Source organism: Crocodylus porosus, unplaced genomic scaffold, assembly GCF_001723895.1.
Source record: "Crocodylus porosus isolate Cpor-Errol unplaced genomic scaffold, CroPor_comp1, whole genome shotgun sequence".
Lineage (NCBI taxonomy): Eukaryota > Metazoa > Chordata > Crocodylia > Crocodylidae > Crocodylus > Crocodylus porosus.
In genome coordinates, this window is record NW_017728932.1 from 17,490,239 (window position 1) to 17,509,748 (window position 19,510).

Below are 19,510 nucleotides of genomic sequence, written 5' to 3' on the forward strand. Positions count from 1 at the left end.
GGAGGCTCGTCAGTTTCATCGGTTTCATGGCCGGGAGAGGCCTCGCGGGATCACCGGGCCCAGCCCCCCCGCGAGCAGGGAAGAGCAGTGGGGCCAAGTGACCGTCCAGCTCCTCTCGCACAGCTCCGGGGCAGCGGGGCACCGCCTCTGTGGGGACAGTGTCCTCTGGCCGCCCAGGCCCTGTTCCCAGTGTTAAGCCTGAATCGCTGTCCCGGGAGCTTGTGGCCATTGCTCCTGGTTTCCCCCAGACGAACAGCCCGAGCCCTAGATGCATTCCCCGCGCGTAGCATGAAGCTGCTGCCATGGCCCCTCTCGGCCTCAGAGCCTTTACCTCGCCTGGCTCGCCACGCACGTCTCTGAGCATACGGGGGCCCGTCTCTGGACTCTCAAGCTTTTCCACATCCTTGTTGAAATGTGGCCCCCAGAACTGGACGCAGTGCTCCAGGACGCACAGTTCAGGCACTTTAAAGCCAAGGGGCATCACGGTGGTGCCGTGGCAGTAGAGCTGCATCTGCAGCTTTGTGCGGGGGTCTGCACCTCTGGGGAGGGGAGATTGCTGAAGCTGTCATTCTGAAATCAAGGGTTGTGCAGTAAAATGACTCTGCCCTGGTCCTGCCTGTGTAACCCATGTGTAGCCCTGCATATAGTCCCCACATGGCCCCATATATAGTCCCCACATGGCCCCATATATAGTCCCCACATCCCCATGTGGTTGGTCCCATGTATAATCCCCACATGGCCCCATATATAGTCCCCATGGCCCTGTCTGTAGTCCCCACATCCCCACGTGGCCCCATCTGTGGTCCCCACGGGGAGGCCTCTGTTGTCATGGCTGCGGCCCGCCCCAGCGTTCTAATGACAGACCTCAGAACCGTTTGTGAGGTGTCTTCGGTTGTCACGGGGTGGCGTAGTGCGAGGGGAGACGCAGTCTTCAGGATGCATGCCACCTGGACAGGTGTGTCCCTGCTTCCCAGTGATTCTCTCTGCTGAGTACTTAGTGGTAGTTGCCTGACATGATGTAGAAAGGCCGTACTGGAAAGTGGCGTGAAAGCCCAAGACAAGAAATTGATCCTATAGGGAAGTTGTCATGGCTTGGCTGCATGGGTAGTCTTCATTTTTGTGTAGTGTTTGTTTTTCTGTAGAAGTTACTTTAGGGCAAGGGGTAGGGAAGAAATCTTTGTAGCAAATTTGATTTTAGTTGCTGAGTGCCAGGCAGGGAGGCAGCCGCAGGTGCCGGGCGCTGTGAAGGGGAATGCCAGCAGTGGGCGGACAGGGGAGCTGAGACTAAAATCAGGAGAACAGCAGCAAAAAATCCCTGTAGCCTGCAGTCTGCTGTGAGCACCCCTGTCTTGCCTTTTCTGCATCTGTTTTTCAACTTGTAGGTTCCCAGAGGCAAGGGTTTTGTTTGTGTGCATGTGGAGCAGTCAGCGAAGAAGGCTGTTGGCTCAGGGCTGGGTGTTGCCTCCATCTCATCTCCATTTCTCACCCCATTCTGTGACTTCACATAGTGCCCAAACAGCGAATTTCGGCCTTGCTTATATTAATTTTAAAATGTCTGTTCCTCTTGGAGCCTCCGAGCTCTGTGAATGTTAGCTCTGATCTCATGCACCAGAATGGGAATAACACCCTTCTTTTTCTGTTTCCTTTCTAGAGAACACAAAAGAGCTGAAGGAGCCCAGGCATCGAAAAGATAACAGGCGCCCAGACCTGGAAATCTACAAGCCGGGTCTTTCCCGGCTAAGGAGCAAGCACTTGCTTCTGAAACAGGAAGCGCCAGGGTGCGAAGGGAGCAGAGCTGAGGAAGCCAAAGATGAAACTGCCAGTGACAAAGATCCTTCTGTTGCTGCGGGGGGATCTCGGGTTGCTGAGGATCTCAGCAAAGGTGACAGCCAGAGGCAGAACGGTCCCTCTCAGGGAGATGGAGAGATGGAAAGTAAAGGGCTTGTTCAGAGCCAGGAGAGCTTGTCTAAACACTCTGCCTTGGAGGAGGGGTGCTCCAAGGTCAGCAGAAGAACCAAGAAGCCAGACCAGCAGATCTATCAGCCTGGGAAGCGCCTGCAGTCTGCCACCAAGGAGCCGACCCCCCGGCCATCCAGCGAAGAGGTCATCAATAAGATGGAGCAGCTGAGAGTTGAGGGAGAAGAGACTGAAAGGGACCCTGGGAAAGGCACTAGTGGCAGCAGCAGAAATAAACAGAGCAGAGAGGAAAGAGAGGGAAGCCTGACCAGTGAGGGGGCAAAAACTGCCAAGGGAGAGAAAGGCAGGAGGGTGGAGCGGGGTGACAGGGCAAGGAAGGCAAGCAGCGACCTGCCACAGGGAAAGCTCGCCTCCACCAAGAGGTACTCCCGCTCAGACAAACGCAGGAGCCGGTACCGCACCTGCAGCACAAGCTCTGCTGGAAGCAACAACAGCACAGATGGAGCCTCCCTGGCTGAGGTGGGGAAGAAACAGCAGGAGCGAGCAAAGGAGAGGCTCCGTCCTAAGAAGCAGCCATCTGCTTCCTCCACAGACTCCCTGGATGATGACCGAATGGATAAGGTGGAAGCCTACGGCCTTGGCAGGAGCTTGGAGAGGAGGAAGCGCCTGGAGCAGAGCCGAGCTTCTGAGAGCGAGTGGAGCAGCAATGGTAAAGAAGCCAAGGGCGCTTTGCGTGTCACCTTTGACAGCTGGACCATGAGCAGGGACATCTGCATGTTGGAAAATGGCAAGAAAAGACCCCCAAAGGGCTGTGTTAACATGAGTGATTCCACGGAGGCTGTGGAGGGCAGAGGCCAGAGCAGGGACCCTCACGGGAGAGGCCGGGGGATTCTTGTCCTGCCTGCCAACACGGACATCTCTGCCAGCGCTGCAGGATCCCCTGAATCCATGCACTTGGGGCCCAGGCTCCTGCTTGGCGGTGGGGGCAGCAAGGGGCCCAGGGGCAGAGGTCGTGGTGGCACTACCCGCAGGTTGTGGGATCCAAACAACCCTGACCAGAAGCCGGCTCTGAAGAATCAGGCCTCTCAGCTCCACTTCCTGGACACGGATGATGAAGTGAGCCCCACTTCCTGGGGGGAAACACGCCAGTCACAGGCCTCCTACTACAAGTTTCAGAACTCAGATAATCCCTACTATTACCCAAGGCCCACAGGCCCGGGGGCCCAGTATCCCTACGGAGGATACCCACTGCAGTATCAAATGGGCCCCAGCAATGGTGTGTACCCAGGCGCTTACTATCCTGGGTATCCAGGGCAGTCAGGGCAGTACATATGCAACCCGCTCCCGTCCACCCCCCTGAGTCCTGAACTGGAGCAGCAAATGCGGAACATGCAGCAGCAGGAGCTCAGCAAACTCCTTCGAGAGGCCGGGAACCAGGAGCAGCAGCTCAGCAACCTGCTGTCCAGAGACCGGATCAGCCCCGAGGGGCTTGAGAAGATGACACAGCTGAGGTTGGCAGTTTTTGCTTTGGGCTGTGCTGTGAGGGTTGGGCTGGGGTGGTGGGACGAGCTTTGCAGGAATATTGCCCGTCCCTGGATAATTGTCTAGCAGCAATGGTTAGACCACTGCCCAGCAACACCACAGAGGCTTCTTGAGCTGGGGCTAAGGAGCAGGTGGCTGCCTCAGTTGTGACCAGCTTCGTATGCATGTGCCGTGTGCCACGAGGTTGTGTGTAACAGTGAGCGAAGAAGAGCCTGAGGGAGGCATTGGCTTTGCAGAAGCGGCCTGTGAACAAGCACAGTGGCCTGCCCTTGCCGAGGTAAAGGCAACAGCTCCCTGGCTTCAGGCAGAGCTGCAGCATCTTGTTACAGAATATCAGTGCTGGGTGGAAGGAGCAGCTCAGGAGGAGCCTACGCCTGCTCTGGCTCTTGAGTTCTCCATGCTGTAGTTGTAGCTGGGAGCCAGGTGGCTCCAGGCCCTGGAGCTCCTGCGTGCCTCCGCAGCAACTGTCCTGCTGTACCCTGGGGTCTGTTTGCAGCCTGGACTTGCTCCGAGCACGGTGCATAGGGCTGTCTCATCCTGTTCTATCTCTGTTACCTAAACTCCTGTCTAATATGGGCTGCAAGCATCTTCAAGCAGGGGTGGCAGCCTGGCATCACTTCTGAGAAGTGCCTTGCAGATTTATGGTGTCATAACCATGTAAAAACACTGGCAGCTTTAGAGTTAAGTAGGTTCTCTTGCTGCTGACACTGTTAAACTCTGTGCCCTCCAGTCTTCCTGTGGGAATGGCTTGATGGTGCCACAGAGGAAGGAAGACATTAAATTGGTACCCTGCTGTGTTGTTAACTTGATAATGGCAGTGGCTTCTGTATTCATGACCTCCTCACTCTCAGGACTTCTTCAGAGACTTATTTTCACAGCCAGGTGACAGCACGTCCAGTGCGTGAATTAGTTTCGGGACCTGTTATATGCCTTGTGGACTCTCAGTCCAAGCTCCGTGGTGGGAGTGACAGGCCTTGGCTGCATTTTTCTACAGACCCTGCTGGATGTCCTGGTGTGTCAGAGGGCTGTTCCTGAGACGGCCACATCTGATATGTTGTCAGACCAGCTGAAGGGATCTGGGAAACCTTGCTGACAGTAGTCTACCTTGGGCAGGGGATGCCTTTCTCAGGACTGTGGAGGCATTTCTACCCCAGCTGGCCACAGCTCTGGGAGTGTAGCATAGGGAGTCATTTTGCCCTGGCCTTGAGAGACAAACCTGATTTCATTGACTTAGTGACTCTCTCCCTCTCTCTTCCTTCCTTTGCGCTCTGAATGATCTGGGCTGGGGAAGTGTCATGCTAATGGACCTCAGTAATCAGAGAGGAGGGTAGAACAGCAGGCTGCTATTTCTGAACAGAGAGGAGCCCTTATTTTTGTTGGGTGGAGGAGAGAGCAAGAGCATCCTTTCCATGGCGGGATCTTTCCTTGCCAGGTACTTGCCCTGTGTGCTCTTTCCAGGCCTCCACACAGAGGTTTGGTGCGCAGAAGGAGCAGTTGGGAAAGGTGAAGGTGCATCTGTGCTTTGCATCATCATTGGCAGTCTGTGCTTTCCCTTGCTTCGGTACTCTCGGGAGATCTCTGCAAGGGAAGGTGGCAGTAGCGGCGCCACTGCCCTGCCCCTGTGCAGGGCGGAGCTCCTCAGACTTGCCTCCTGAACTAAAAGGTGGGGAGGGGGCTCTGTGATGGCAGCAGTTAACAGCTCCCTGCAGGCGCACACAGGGAGATTCATTTGCCATCTCCTGGCGTGTGAGACATTGCTGGCATTTTCTTCCAGTGTTGGCTGGGGAGCAGCAGATGTTCCCTGTGCTTGCGCTTGCTGTTCAGTTACTGCTGTGTCAGCTTTTGCCTGTGTCCTGTTGCAGAGCAGAGATGCTGCAGCTGTATGAGCGATGCATCCTGATGGACATAGAGTTCTCTGATAACCAGAACGTGGATCAGTTGCTGTGGAAGAACGCCTTTTACCAGGTGATTGAGAAATTCCGGCAGCTCCTCAAGGACCCTCTGGGAGAGAATGCCCACGAAATTCGGAACAAGCTGCTTCAGCTTCTGGATGAGGTAAGGGAAGGAATGCCTCTGAGCTGGCTGCAGCTTTGAAAAGAGCCTTGGTGCAGAGGTCAGCACCAGTCCATACAGCTCAGTGACTTTCCTAGCTTTGCCAGCATCTCTCTGTGACTGTGGGCAAAGCCTTCCTGTGTTCTTTAGGTTCTGTCTGCATGGGAGAGTTGTAGATATGCCATTACAGTGGCTAGTTAAAAAGCACATGCTTACTTGTGATGGTGCAATGTAATCCCACCCTGTTTGCTTTGACGTAAATCAGTTGGAAATCGGTTTAAACAGAAGTAAATGAGCACCCATGCAAATCCTTTGCACCGGTGCTTACAGTCTTACCTGTGGGTTAACTCTTGTGGCTTTATGTGTAGTTTCCTCTCCTGTTCACTGGGATAATTATGCTCTACCTCCCAAAGGCATGGCAGAAGGCAGGGCAGGGTGCCACCTTAGGCATGGGGTAGCTTGATCTGTGGGGAATGGATCCTAGAGAAAGGTAACTGAAGCCCAACAGAACCCTGGTGCTTCCTTCTCCCGCCTTGCAGGTGGGGCAGCAGGTCTTCTGCACGTGTTGACCGAGGTAGTTACAGCCAGCTGTTTGCTTGTTGCAGGGCACTGTTTTCTTTGACAGCTTGCTGGAGAACCTGCAGGTCTCGTACCAGTTCAAGCTGGAGGATTATATGGATGGGATGGCCATTCGCAGCAAGCCCCTGCGGAAGATGGTAAGTGGGTTTCCCTCCCAGGACTGGCTGTCAGACAGAGGCCAGAGGTCTTTGCACTGATAGGGTAGTTATTGTGGCATCCTGAGGAAGTGGGTGACTATTCAGCCAAATGGCAGCATATGCTCAGGGATACTTCCTCAGCAGTGCTGCAAACTTGCGGCAAATCCGTTCCCGTGTGTAATACGTTTTTGGAGGCTTAAAAAGAGAACAACTTGGCATGCTTCCATCCTTGAAGACAAGGAGAGGGAGGCCGTGTTAGAAAACCATGTCCTGTACCTTGTTTCTTGAGTCTTCTCTTTGCTTCTGCCATGGAGCCAGGCCAGTGAAGGAAGAAATAGAATAGCTGTGACTCCCATGAGACTCGGTATCCTGTCATCTCTGGCTGGGGGGTTGCCAAGTGAGTGGGTAGATGGGTCCACTGCAACAGGCCCCCTCATAGACTGTCTCAGAGGGAGTGGGTGTGGAACTTGAGTTCCACTATTCCCCCACAACAGGCATGGGGGATTTTGCAGGGGTCAGGGGAATGGGTAGAGCAATTTGTGCCAGCCCTATCCAAGCCGAGCTTGTGGCAAGAGTAAGTAAGTTTCCTCGAAGCACCGGTTGGTGAGCCCCATCCAGGCAGCCCCCTCCTCCTGGAGCACACGTGCAGGCTGGCTGGAGCTGCAGAGCTCCCACGTGTGACACCGAGTGACTCTTTTCCAGGTGAAGTACGCGCTGATCAGTGCCCAGAGGTGCATGATTTGTCAAGGGGACATTTGCAGGTACCGAGAGCAAGCGAATGACACGGCAAACTACGGGAAAGCGCGCAGGTACCGTCCCCTATTCCTCAGCCCTGCATAGAGCTCGTACGCTGCTGGCTGCAAGGGAGGCATCTTACATCACCACCAGACCTGTCTCTGGCCAGCGCTAACTTTCCACACTGCCCTTTGTGTCACTGCCGCCCTAGGAACAAGCTCTTGGGCAAGGGCTGAGGTGGAAGCCAAGCTGTGCAGCTGGCAGTGCAGAGTGTTGGGTCTGACAGAGTAGCAGTTGCCTTTTCTGCTGAGCTTCTGCTGGCAGTGCTTGCCTGACGAGCGTCTCGCATCGAGCCATATGTTCCGGCTGCAGCTAAATTTGGTGGCACCTGTTGCCTCTTGTCACTCGTATTTTGTCTGATAAATGCCTTTGGCTTATCCATGGCTAAATGGAAGGCAGAGCCCACTTCTTATCCCTGACTGAGACATGGGGAGGGGTGAGGACTGGGGAGCAGGTATGTTGGCCAGGGAAAGGAAAGAGTAGGATTAACTATCCACCACGCAGGTCCCTTTCCTTAGGGGGGTGGCTTTCACATCGCATAGATCTAATGTGAGCAAGTCAACACAGGGGCATGGTCCCAGGCATCAGTGGGAACATGCTGGAAGTGGGCAGGAGACTCCTTTCCACCTTTGTAGCCTTTCCTAGTTGTCTTTGTGTGCTCCTTCTGGGGGCCAGGAGAGACTTCCCTTGGGCTTTCACTGCACCCCTTAGTCACGTCCATACTGAGCCAGGAGCATTGTTTTGTGGTCTCTCTCAGGCAGTAACATGGCCTGAAGTCATCCAGCCCTTCTCCATCACAAGCCCTGTGTGGAGACTGCAGGTCCCACAAGGACTGTAGGAACAGGCAGATATGCTGGCTGTGCCCAAACCCAACAGCCAGAGGCACTCGTGCAGAGATCCTGCTCCCGCCAGCATGCCAGGGGCAGGGGACAACCCCTTTTTGTTAACAAGGATGGGGGGCACTGAAGCATTGTCTGTAACCTGCTGTGTCTTGTCTCCCCTTCTCAGCTGGTATCTGAAGGCTCAACAGATTGCCCCCAAAAATGGCCGTCCGTACAACCAGTTGGCACTCCTGGCTATCTACACGGTAAGACCACATGTGGGTGGGAGTGGAAGGGCTCTGGCACAGGTGTGGTAAAGCCCCAGGGTGATTGAGGCAGCCCTTCCTTCACTCGTGGCCATTCAAGGGACTGTCCTGGTAGGTGGTTTTAAAAGCGAAGCGATAACACCATAGGTCAGGGGGAGATGAGCCAGGTGCTTTGGCTGGTGGTTTGTCTGTAGCTTTCAAGTCAGTCATGGTTCAGCTGCATGCTGTGTTTGAAGAGTTCCCAGTGCCAACCTGGGCTTGGCCCCCACAGTCCTGGCCCCAGGAGCCTTTCTAGCCTCTTGTGTCATGTGCAAGTCCCCTGGGAGGGCCTGCTACAGTTCCTTGTGTAAAGGTGGCTAGCTCCTCCTTGTCCTGCCTAAATCTTTTCCCCTTGGGATTCCTGCAAGGGTGGCTGTTGGGAGTGACACACACCCAGCAGTGTTCAGGACCTGCTGGCCAGCTGGGAGCAAGAAGTCTTGGAAAAGGTACTTTGCGTGAACAGATTTAAGGCTCCAAACAAAAGTATCTTGTTCCAGCACAGTGTGGCACTTCAGAGATGGCTCTGTGGCCACAGCCACTGTTCTGGGCAGCTTACTGTCTTACAGCCCTGTACCAGACTGCAGACATGGGGCTAGGCAGAGATGCAGGGCAGCGAGCCAGCAGGGACGTTGGACACAGCAGTTTGGGGTTGCAGTGGGAGTGGCTGTTGTCATCTGCCCTGTTTCCTTCCTTTGGGGAAGGGACTTGTTCTTGTGGTAGACGGTGGAAGCAATAGATGCTGTTTTAAAACTGAAGAGCTGTGAAACTTGTTTTTTTGTCACATACAGCAGGGTTCAGAGATGTTTCCCTGGCAACTGCTGATGCTCTCCATGACTCTCGGCATGGGGTGCAGTCACTGAGCTGCCACTGTGCTGGCAGGGGTGTCTGTGAGGCCATGAGTTGGCAGGAGAAACTCTACACCTTGAACATGGGGCTTGGCAGGGGCTAGGGAACTGGACAACCTAAGGTCAGTTCCCTGCTCTGACACTGATGCTGGCCGTGACCTTGGGTGAGTCCTTTAGACTCTGACCCTTTGTTCTCACCTGTAAGTTGGAGGTAACAGCATCTGTCTGCCTCATGAGAGTGCTGAAAGAATAGACACCAAAGGTTGTGAGATACTCAGATACCAGGGGGAGGGGGAAACATGGATACCAGAGGGAGCCTAGATGCATGAGCAGCAGCCCGAGCTGGGGCTTTCAGGTATGCGGCCTTTGGTCACCAACTGGTCAGGCTTGTTCACTGCATCTGTGGGCTGTACTCAGATGCTCGGCGTGCATCCTCGAGGTGTCTGTGGGTGTGGACTTGTGCTGGCATCTGTAGATTACTGCAAATGCTTTTGGAGTGTTTGGGTCTGGGACATGCTTGGGAAGCAGGCGTTGATTTGTGCGGGCAAGTGCCCTGGGTGGCTTGGGGGTTGGCCTGCCAGGGGGTGGGTTCAGCCCACGGGTTCCAGGGGGCCTGGGTTCTGAGCATGCTTGTGTTCCCGCAGAGGAGAAAGCTGGATGCTGTGTACTATTACATGCGCAGCCTGGCTGCCAGCAACCCCATTCTCACAGCCAAGGAGAGTCTCATGAGCCTGTTTGAGGAGACAAAGCGCAAGGTGAGTCTTGGGACACTGTCCCCTCCTCACTCAGGGGCTGTCTGGCTCTATAGGTGTTGGGGCTCGCTGCTGAGGTTCTGAATTCACCCCACACTTGCGTGTGCTTCTCCGGGGTGGGGTGGGGTGGGGTGGGAGTGACACCTGTCGGACTCGGTATTGGCCCTAGCACAGGTTTGAAGAACCTGGTTGTGGGGGTGGAAGAGAAGTTGCAGCTGCCAAAGTGAGGTCTCTTTCCCTGTCTATCACCCAGAGCAGGTTGCAGGGTCCCTGCTGAGCTGTGTAGCAGCTCCCTTCTGGGGAGCATGTTAAAGCACAGCTGAGCTTGGCAGCGACAGGAAATTGTTCTGGGACCTGCCTCGTTAAAGCCTCCCCCCCAGCCCTGTGCTGCTCGATTATGGTAACAAGCTCCTCCAGATGGTCATGTTTGGATGGGCTATGCAGATCCCTGCCCTCCCCTGCCCTGCCCCAGGTTGTGACATGTTGGCATTACAGGGAATTGCCAGGCACCAATTCGTTTGGAATCTAGCAGTTTCACTCCAGGGCAGTCCTTCTGGCTTCCCTCACTCCTGCCAGCCTTCAGCATCAGAAGCCAGACGCTAAAGCAGGTGGTGAACTACTGGGTTTTGTAAAGTTGGGGAGTGGCTGGTTCTTCTGCCCCTGTAAATGGAACGCCATTGCATTTCCTGAGCCTTGATCCCAAGGGCTCTGAGTGCATGTGCCCTGTCTGCGCAGGCTGAGCAGATGGAGCAGAAAAAACATCAGGTGTTGGAGCTGAGCCCCAGCCAGAGGGGGAAGAGCAAGAGGTCCATGTTCCGACAAGTTGGGGACGACGCCACGCGGCTGGAGATCTGGATCCACCCCTCCCACCCCCGCTCCTCCCAGGGCCATGAATCTGGCAGGGATTCTGAACAAGACAATGGGCTTGGGAACCTCAGCCCCAGCGATGTGAGTACTGCGGAACAGGGCAGCTGGCTTGGTGTCTCATGCCTGGAATGCAGTGGAGTTTCACTGGAGCTGTTTTCCTTTCTTGTTGCTAAATATTCCAGCATTTTGGCTTCTCTCTGGGAGCTGTTCCTGGCTTGAGTTGGGGACCTAGTGCTTCTCGTGTTTAAGGAGTGTTGTTACCATCCATCCCCTGGCAGTGCTTTTGGTGGTGCAGCTGCTAATGGAGTTGGGAAGGTGCAAATGGAAGATAAGAAAGTGGGTCTTCTCTGGGGCTTTCACAGGGATTGGGAAGTGGAGAGCTCAATGGGAATGGCCAATGATGATGCCCCCGTTTGCAACTTTTTCTAAGGGCTGAGACACTTCCCCTAAAGCCAGCCTGTTGGAGCATTTCTCCAGGCAGTTCACTGCCATGGATTTGGCTTCCAGTGTAGGCATAGCATTTGTGTTGTTGAGTCTGCTAGAAGCCATTTGTATTTCCTTCCTCCTGCTAGGGAAGGAATATAGATGCAAGGAGTCTCTTTGTGATGTCCTTTCTGCTCTGGCGAGCCTGTTTGTCAGACAGCCTGTGAATGTGTGGGCTGGGTACGGGAGGACGACTGCTTGAGGCTTTACCTTTCTCTAGGAATCCGATCAGTAACATGCCAGAGATATTGCCAGGGAGCTCTGGCCAGCTTGTCCTGAGCAGGCTGTTCCGAGAAGGGGAGTTTCCTACTGACTTGGGGAGAGTGCTGAGCAGAGGAGGGGCGTTTCATTTTGTACTGCAGGTCTCCTAGATTTGGCATGTTCCTTTCAACTGACCTGAGCAGGACTGAAGCCTTGGGCTGCTTACAGAGTACCCCTGACATGCAGCTGTCTGGCAGTATCAGTGCAGACTGAGTGGAACGCCATTCTCAGTGCAGACTGAATGCCCCCTTTTCTTACCAATGTTGGAAGCACATGGCCAGAGGATGGCTTTTCCCTTTGTGCTGCATTTGTGAGAGAGGCCAGGTGTTCAGGGTTGGACATGGGGACCTGAGGTGGCAAGAGCATGTGACAGCAGCTGCAGTTACTGGAGACTGCTTTTCTTTGTGCCTTCATACATTCCTCTGTCCTACATCCCTTTTGACTCATTCAAAACCTGCCCCAACATCTTGCTCTTACAGTGATCAGGAGTAGCTGAGGTGTGCTCGCTGTTGCCACTGGGTGGTACTGTTTGTCCTCAGAAGGGAGCTGTCCCAGCCTTGTGTGCTGAGGCTGGGCAGATTCTGGGACCTCTGGCCTAGATTCAGAAGCAGGCACACAAACTATGGGAAGAGAGGGCCAGAGGAGCGTGTGCCAGCCTTCGGATGCTTCCTCAGCAAAGCAGGCCTTGACTGCTTTGTTGCCTTCCTCCCCAGCACAAGCACTCAGCAGTCCCAGCTGAAGACAATCTTTTCCTTTGTGGTGCTTGGCTGGGCCTACCATGCAGGCAGGCAGGCACCTCCTTCAGCACATGTTCCCAAGTGGCCCGCAAGCCCTGTGTGATTCTGGAGAGCAGGGTAGTGGGAGGACAGCTTGACAGGGAGGCTAGAATGGCTCTCAGACATAGGGTGATGTTGCCATCCCAGGAGCTGCAGCTTGGTGAGGGGCTAGGGAAGAGATTCTGGAGCTGCTTGTTTCTGGGTTTCTACCTCAAATCCAGCCTGTCAGAGGTGACCACAAGGGTTGCTGCCGTGGGTTAGCTGCTCAGCCTTTGTGAAATCTGTTTGGTATCCTTCTGTTCTCTGGTGTACAGGTGTTTGTGCAGTCAAGAAACCATGGGGCCAGCCTTGGAGACCATGGCCTGACTTTGCTCTGAGAACAGAGGACTTCACCCACAGGGCACACCCTAACCCTGACCTGCATGCTGTGTTATTGTCTGTGCTGGCTTTCCCTTCTCTGTGCCTTGCTATTCCTCTGCAGAGTGGGAATGCTGGCTGCAGCCCTATCATACTGTTCCAGGCATGGTGGAATCCAGCTGTGGCAGGTGTAGGCATGGCAGGGGCTGCAGCAGAGCCAGTTTCTATTGTGATGGCTGCTGTCATAGGTGCAGTGCAGGCTAAAACTGGCCTCCAACTTAGGGCAGGTTTGCTGTTTCCAAGGTAAGGCAGGCTCAGAGAAGGGGAGCAAGAGTGCAACCCCTTTCTCAGTGATTGTGGGCATGAACTGCTAGCTGAAGCCCTGCATACTAGAGACATGCAGAGAAATCTAATGCAGCACTAAGGTTTGGGACTCTGCTCTCCTTTGGGGCTCTGCATCTTTCCTTGCCCAGCCCAGAGCCCAGGTGCATTGACACTGGAGCCCTGGCTGGCTGTTGCACGGTGACCATGGGTGGCTGTGTTCTTGTTCCTGCTGAGGGCTGGACCAGTGCAGGAGTCCACTGCTGTATTTTATGCAGAGTGGACCCTAGAACTGGGTCCTTGCTTCCTGTCTGCAGCTGGCTACACTTGCCTGCTATGAGCATGTTGATTTTGGTGTGTGCAGGGTGGTGAGCTGGCTGGCCAGGCAGGCTCTCAGTCCCCTGAGAAAGTGTTAGTGTCACCCAGAGCTTGAGATTTTAATCGCCCCTGTCAGGAAATGCTGAGTGAAGGTTCCCACAGTGGCCTTGCCTCCTGCCTCTGCTTTGCAGTAGGTGCTTCAGTATGCTGCCTTGCAGCGTGCAGGTACTAATACGGTATGCTCCATGGGACGGGGAGGCAGCTCTGCCCCTAAGAGATGCAGGCTGCCAGGCTTGGTAGCCCTGTGGCCTGACCCAAGCAAGGCACATCTTATGTTTTAGGCTGCTTTAGGCTGCCACATGTGAATTAAGCTTCTTGGGTCCTTTGTGAGTTGGTTGCTCTCCTGGAGCTCCAAGAAATTTAGTGAGGCCACATGGAGCCAGACCCCACGTCACCTGACTGCCTCCTCTGTGCTTCAGCCATGAGAACTGTGTCTCCAGTGTGATCTGAGTCAGTTCTGGATTGAATGTTTTGTGTCTGCCCTGTGTTGTGGGCTCATGCAATGATTAGTCTCTTTGCGATAGCATGTCAGTGCTTGGGGGCAGTCAGCCACAGAGGGGGAGCATACAACATGCTTTCCTTTTCACAGCAGGATGAAAGATAACTAGCATTGTTCTTAAAATGAGCAATCAAAATCTTCTTCCAAGCTGTGCCAAGAAAGTGGAAGAGCACAGGCTTTGTGCTGAACACCGTGGGGCTCTCACCTTTGTGTGTTCCCTGTCAACATACTGTGGTCACAGGCTGGTTGGAAACGCCTAAGGAAGCTTCTTACAGCCGCCTTAGCACAACTTGTTGCTCTTGAGCGCCTTGATTTTGCTGGTGATTCTCTAAATGAGAATGCAATGGGTGAGGTTGCAAGTGGTAAGAGTGGGGAGCATGGGTGTGTTGCAGGGCAGGGTGAGATGGGGCGAGGAGGAAGGGTTGGGGAGAATGAGTTGTACTGGCACTAGGTCTGAGGCGCAGCCTTCCGCATGGGAAGGGAGGTGGGCTCCACTGGGCCCCGCACTCTTCCTTTCAGCTTCTGCTTTTCCCTGCAGCTCACTGGTCCTGCCTGTGACTGGAAAATCAGATCCTTAGTCATGGAAAGGTAGGGCTGGAAGGGACCTCCAGAGGCCATCTAGTTGAAGCCCTGCCTGAGGCAGGATCATCCCTATCCAAACCATGCCATACAACTATTAATCTAAACTCTACATAAGACTACCTGTAACTCTCACGTAGCCCAGACCTAACACTGGAACCTGCCAGAGGTAAAGCAGGAGAACCACAGTAGCTAATGCCTTGCTTCTATAAAATGTTGGTCCTTGTTAGGTGACGGGAAAATGCTTTAGAAATGTGAAGTCACTGCAGCAGTGGAGCCACATGGGTGGTCCTTGCACCCTCTCCTGAGATCCTGGCTGGACTTACCACAGGTGCTTTCCCTTTGTGGCTGTCTGCATGGCTGGGCCCAAGTCCCTTCAGTTCCAGCCAGGACATCTTTGGCTATTGTCACCTTCCCTCTTCCTTTAGTTTTTCCTTTCTGGGTTGTTCTCTTCTGCCTGGTTGTATTTTGGTCTGTGCTCATATAATTGACCCATTGGCATCGTGTCTAGGCATTGCCATCATATCATGACCAAGGGCAGGAGGAGGCATTTCCTTTGACTGCGGTGTCTGTTTGGACACCATAGCTGGTAACCATTCCTGCCAGGAGTGATTAAATGATAAGGCCCAGGTTGTGTGCATCTCGGTCAAAGGAGGCTGCTGTCCTGCGCAGCTCTGGATTTTGCATCCTTTTCTCTGTAGTTTCAATAGCTGCTTCTGCTCCACATGCTCTTTCTGTGGGAGGGCTGGGTCACCTGGGTGACCATGTTGAATGTCCCCAGGGAGGAGAGCTGGATTCCTGCTCTGATTTCCATCTAACATCTGTGCTGAGCCTAGAGGTCTGCATCTTGTGGTTTCAGAGATCAGGAGACTCTTTGAGCAGCTGTGCCAGGCTTGCTCATTGTCACTCTCAGCCCCTGACTGCTCACTCCCCCCATTTCTCACCCATCAGCCTGACTCAGCTGTATATCCTTGTCAGCCTTGCCAGCTAATCCATCCCAGCTGCCTAGTTCATGTTCAGAGCCAGGGGTTGCTTGGTCAGCACTCCACCCAGACCCAAGGAGTGCTGGTGGTTGCAGGGTGCCAGTGTTATCCAAGAGCTCATCATTGGCACATCAGCGCATGTACAGCTATATCACAGAGGCACTCTGTGGCCTGCCGAAGGGGCTATGTGTTGGGGGAAGCTGCTGTTCTCATCTGCAGCATTTCCTGTAGGTTTTTGCCCCACACACGTGGTTTGAAATAAGTGACTGACCAAAATGGAAATAGGTGTTGTTCAAATTCTGCTGCTGCCCCTTTGCAGAGGCACGTGGGTGAGGCTGCTGCTGGGAGATGTCTTTTAGCAGTCTGCTCCCAGGCAGACAGGGACTGATCTCGCTGTCCCATGCTGGGCTGCCTTGTAGTAAACTGCACAGTTCTCAAGGACTAAAGAACAAGTGGAGACAAAGCCAGAAGTTCCCAAGCTGCTGGAGGGAAGGTGCTTGGGGAAAGCCTTGTGCTGGGTATAGGCAGGACAGGTAGCACAGACTGAGCCTCCTCTTGCCCAGGTTGAAAGGAGGAAGCAGCTTGGACAGCCATGCTCTCGTTGGAGGTACCTGGGTCACTCTGAGGACTCAAGGTTCAGGGCTGAGGCAGGAGGTGAGGGCATTGGCTCTAATACTGTGCCATAGTGTTAGAGGTGGTTGCTCCTGGGAGCAAAAGCGTAATGACTTAGTTTAGGACACCACAAGCAGATTCTTCCCAAGCTTTCCTTTGCTGCCTCTGCAGAACTTCGGAGAGTTGCTGGGCTGCTGAGCATATCCAGCCCAGCTAGCTTAGTTTGCCAGTGAAGCATGTTTCCTGTTACATGTAGAGTCACAGTGAGCAAGTCTGATCTGGGTTTTTTTTTTCTTCAGAGAGCCCTGGTGGAGGACCTGCTAACATAAAGGCAAGGCTCCCTGTTTGAGCCCTCGTGGACAAGAGTGAGGGGGGCTGGCAGAAGGGCAGGGATCTCTCCCTGTTTCACTGCCTGCAGGGCTGGGCACGAAAGTAGTCGGAGTGTCCTTTTGTTCAGAGAGCTGAGATCAGGAAAGTAACTTCAGGCAGCGGGGGCTTCGACTCCTGCTGTAGCACAGTGGAGAATTGAGGTGCACGCCTTTGGATACGGCAGACTCTGCGAGGGCGCCCAACCAACCTTGCCCCCTCCGTTCTGCTGGAGCAGAAATCTGGGGAAGGTGAGAGCACATCCAGAACGTTTGCACTGGACAGCCCCCGTTGCTTGGTCAGAGCCCCAGAGTCCAGCCAACTGGTGCTAACCCTCATGTTGCACTGGCAGGACACCTGCCTGCCCATTGCTCAGAATCACTGCAGATGATGGGCAAGCTACTGCAAGCAGCTGAGTCGGTGCTTATCTAGCAAGCTTTTGTATTCATCAGGATCAGCTGCCTGCAGGGCTTGTCATAGGCTCTGAAGCATTATGGTGGGAAGGGGTCTCTGGGAGCTCAGGCCATGTCTCTGCATGTTGGCTCAGAATGTCTCCAGGAAAGGGGATTCCTGGCTGCTTTTGGTGCCCCGAATGTTGCTGGTTGCAGAAGGATCCCAGATGTGGGCCTGTGCATGCTGGGCTGCAGTTGCTCTGTGTACTCATCTGCATTGTTCTGTGCCTGCTGCTGTGCTGTGCTACTACAGTCCATGCTGTTGCTGCAGCGAGGACAAGGAGCTTGGGGAGCCGGGAGTTCTGGGAGCTAGCAGGAGGCTACAGGCTGGATATCCCAAATCCTCCCTTTTCCCATTGCCTGGGATACCAGATGCCTGCTCTTTGATTTCCCTCCAGCCCAGGATACGAGAGGCAGGTTCCCTGATTTCTCTTTCCCTGTCTTCCCACGTGCTGCCTCCCCCTACAGACTTCTGTCCCCACCCCCACAGGTTTGCAGGAAGCTGTTGGTTTGGTTAGTCATTTGTGGAGGTCAGAACAAGGTCTGGGTTTTTTTCCTTTGTGTTTAGGAAACGGTTTACAAACCATGTGTGGAGCAGGAAAGCAGGCTCCCTGCAGGTGTTGTATGAAAGGCTTCACGGCCTGCTAGTGGCTGGACTGGCGGGCTCACCTCTGTCCCTTGCTGTTGTCTTTCTTTTGGCTGGCAACGTGAGCAGCTCTGAGCGCTCCCCCAGCCTGCAAGCTCTCTGCCTCCTAACATGACCTCAGTCACCAAACCACCTTGGGGCTTTATTTTTACTCTAGCCGTTTTTTTCAAGCTGTAAGGTTGGGTTTTTTTCCTCTCACGAAGAGAAGCCTTCTCAAGGGAGGAAGCAGAGAGTGCCAGGCTGCAGTTGAGGCTGGTTACACGCTAAAACCACATTCCTAGTCTCTCTGGGCTTGAGACGTGACATTAAGCCATACAGCTAGCACTGGGTGCTGCTCCCTCTCACCCGCCAGCTTGCACCCTCCCTGCTTGCACCAAGCTCTTTTTTTCCCCTCCTGTTGTTTTACAGTTTTATTTGAATGTATCTTAAAGCCCATGTTGCCTGTTGTGCCTTCACAAGAGACCCCCTCCAGCATCAACCCCGGGAGCTCTCCCAGGGGTCTGCCGTAACGTGTTGCCGAAACCAGCATAGCTCACCAGCCTGGGCAGTTACCAGTATGTCATGTGTATGCCTGTCACACAGAGCCCACGTGTTGCTTTCCAACCCACTCAACCTTTTTTCACGGCCCTGAAAGTGAAGTCTCTGTTCTCAGTAAGAATTTCCAGAAGTTGGTGCTGATTTTTCAGATCATGCTGGTAGATTTTTTTTTCTAGCTGCACTGTGAGGAACACAGTGGGAGCTCTGGTAGCTCGGGGAGGAGAGACGGTGACTTGTTCCTTCTGGTAACAGGCAGCTGGGGGTGGGTGGCATGTGCCTGGAACATGGCAGTGTCTTGGAGGCCTACGGGGAGCTTCTGTCACCACCCCGCTGCCAAGGGTGACTTGGAGGGAAGGCAAAGTTCTAATAAGCCCTGCCAGGCTTTAAAACTGGCTTCCAGGATCCACCTTTCCCGCTCCTCCACTTCTGCCCGTTGCCTCTCCCACCACTGCTGGTTAGCCAGGGATTTGTGCGTGACACAAGGCCTCTCTTCGTTCTACCCAGCTGCCACCTGCTGCTGTGTGTTAACGTGTCCCCATGGGAGTGAGCTTGACTCCAGGCTGTGGAGGGTAGCATTGCTGAGCATGGAAGGAGGACGTCTGCAGCATGCACCTGGATAGTATAGCAATTGGCATGGCTGGAAAGACAAGAGAGGGAAGAGTAGTCTAATGGGGGCTGGAGATTGTATTGAGTCCCCCAGACTGGGCCACAGCAGGTGCTTTTTTCATCGGTGTAATTCAGGGTCTCCAGCCTGGCCTGTAGGTAGCCTGACCCAGTTCCTTTGCTGTGTGCTGTAGGGCTCTGAGATAGTACCACTTTTCTGGTAGCTGCCTTGCTCTCTGGTCTGAGCATGGGTTGTTTCTGGCATGGGGCGTGTTTTTTAACCTTGCCATTAGCATTCCCAAATGAATGGCTTGCAAGCAGGGGTTGTACTCATGGCAGAGGGGGAGGTTTAGGAAAGTCACTTCCTTCCGGAGGGTTGGAGACTGAAACCTGTTGGATGCAGCGCGGCTTCCTTTGTCCTTGCACAGGCATCTTTCTCATCAGCAGCTTCCACTGTGGTCCAGCTGGGGCCTGAAAGGGAGATTCCATCACCACTTGTGTCTGACTGTTCAGATTGAAATAAGAAGTCCGGGGGTGCTTTGTGAGAGCAAGCAGGCAAGGCCCTGGGCCCCAGGTGCAGAGTTCTTGCCTTTGACTGCCGTGGTCTTACCACAGGTATAATGCTAGGAGCACAGTGCTGCCCACTGCTTGCCCCTTCCTTTTCCTCTCTGAGCCCTGCTCTCAGGGCCCACTGCCCGGGCACCATGTACTCTGCCCTTGCTGCGGCTGTGGCTCATTTAACACCTTGCCCTGCCTCCTTTGCAAGTAGGTCTTTTCAGGTTTGGTTTCCTTTGCTCCTTGGTTTTCATCTTACATGGAGGATCCATCTCTTTGTTTCATGTGCATAACAAGCAGAAGTGCTGTGAGAACTGGCATCTTGGAGAAAGCCTCAGCTATTGGTCACCAAATCATTAGATGCAGGGGTAGCAGTGGACATCGTCTTCCTGGACTTTCGGAAGGCCTTCGACACTGTCTCTCACCCCGTTCTCATTAAGAAACTGGGGGACTGCGGTGTCAACACCCACACAGTCAATTGGGTTGCCAA

General features: G+C 54.0%; 1 protein-coding gene across 1 annotated transcript in view; it reads left to right on the forward strand.

Annotated features, from left to right (window-relative positions):
* The first annotated feature begins 1,828 nt into the window (after positions 1-1,828).
* The window catches only part of LOC109317260 (telomerase-binding protein EST1A-like), a 39,664-nt gene continuing 21,982 nt past the window's right edge, over positions 1,829-19,510 (forward strand). Inside the window, exons 1-7 of the mRNA XM_019545854.1 lie at positions 1,829-3,428; positions 5,322-5,514; positions 6,117-6,227; positions 6,930-7,036; positions 8,031-8,109; positions 9,638-9,748; positions 10,481-10,693. Coding sequence (XP_019401399.1) covers positions 1,927-3,428; positions 5,322-5,514; positions 6,117-6,227; positions 6,930-7,036; positions 8,031-8,109; positions 9,638-9,748; positions 10,481-10,693 — 2,316 coding nt within the window. The 5' untranslated portion in view covers positions 1,829-1,926. The remainder of the gene's footprint in view (positions 3,429-5,321; positions 5,515-6,116; positions 6,228-6,929; positions 7,037-8,030; positions 8,110-9,637; positions 9,749-10,480; positions 10,694-19,510) is intronic.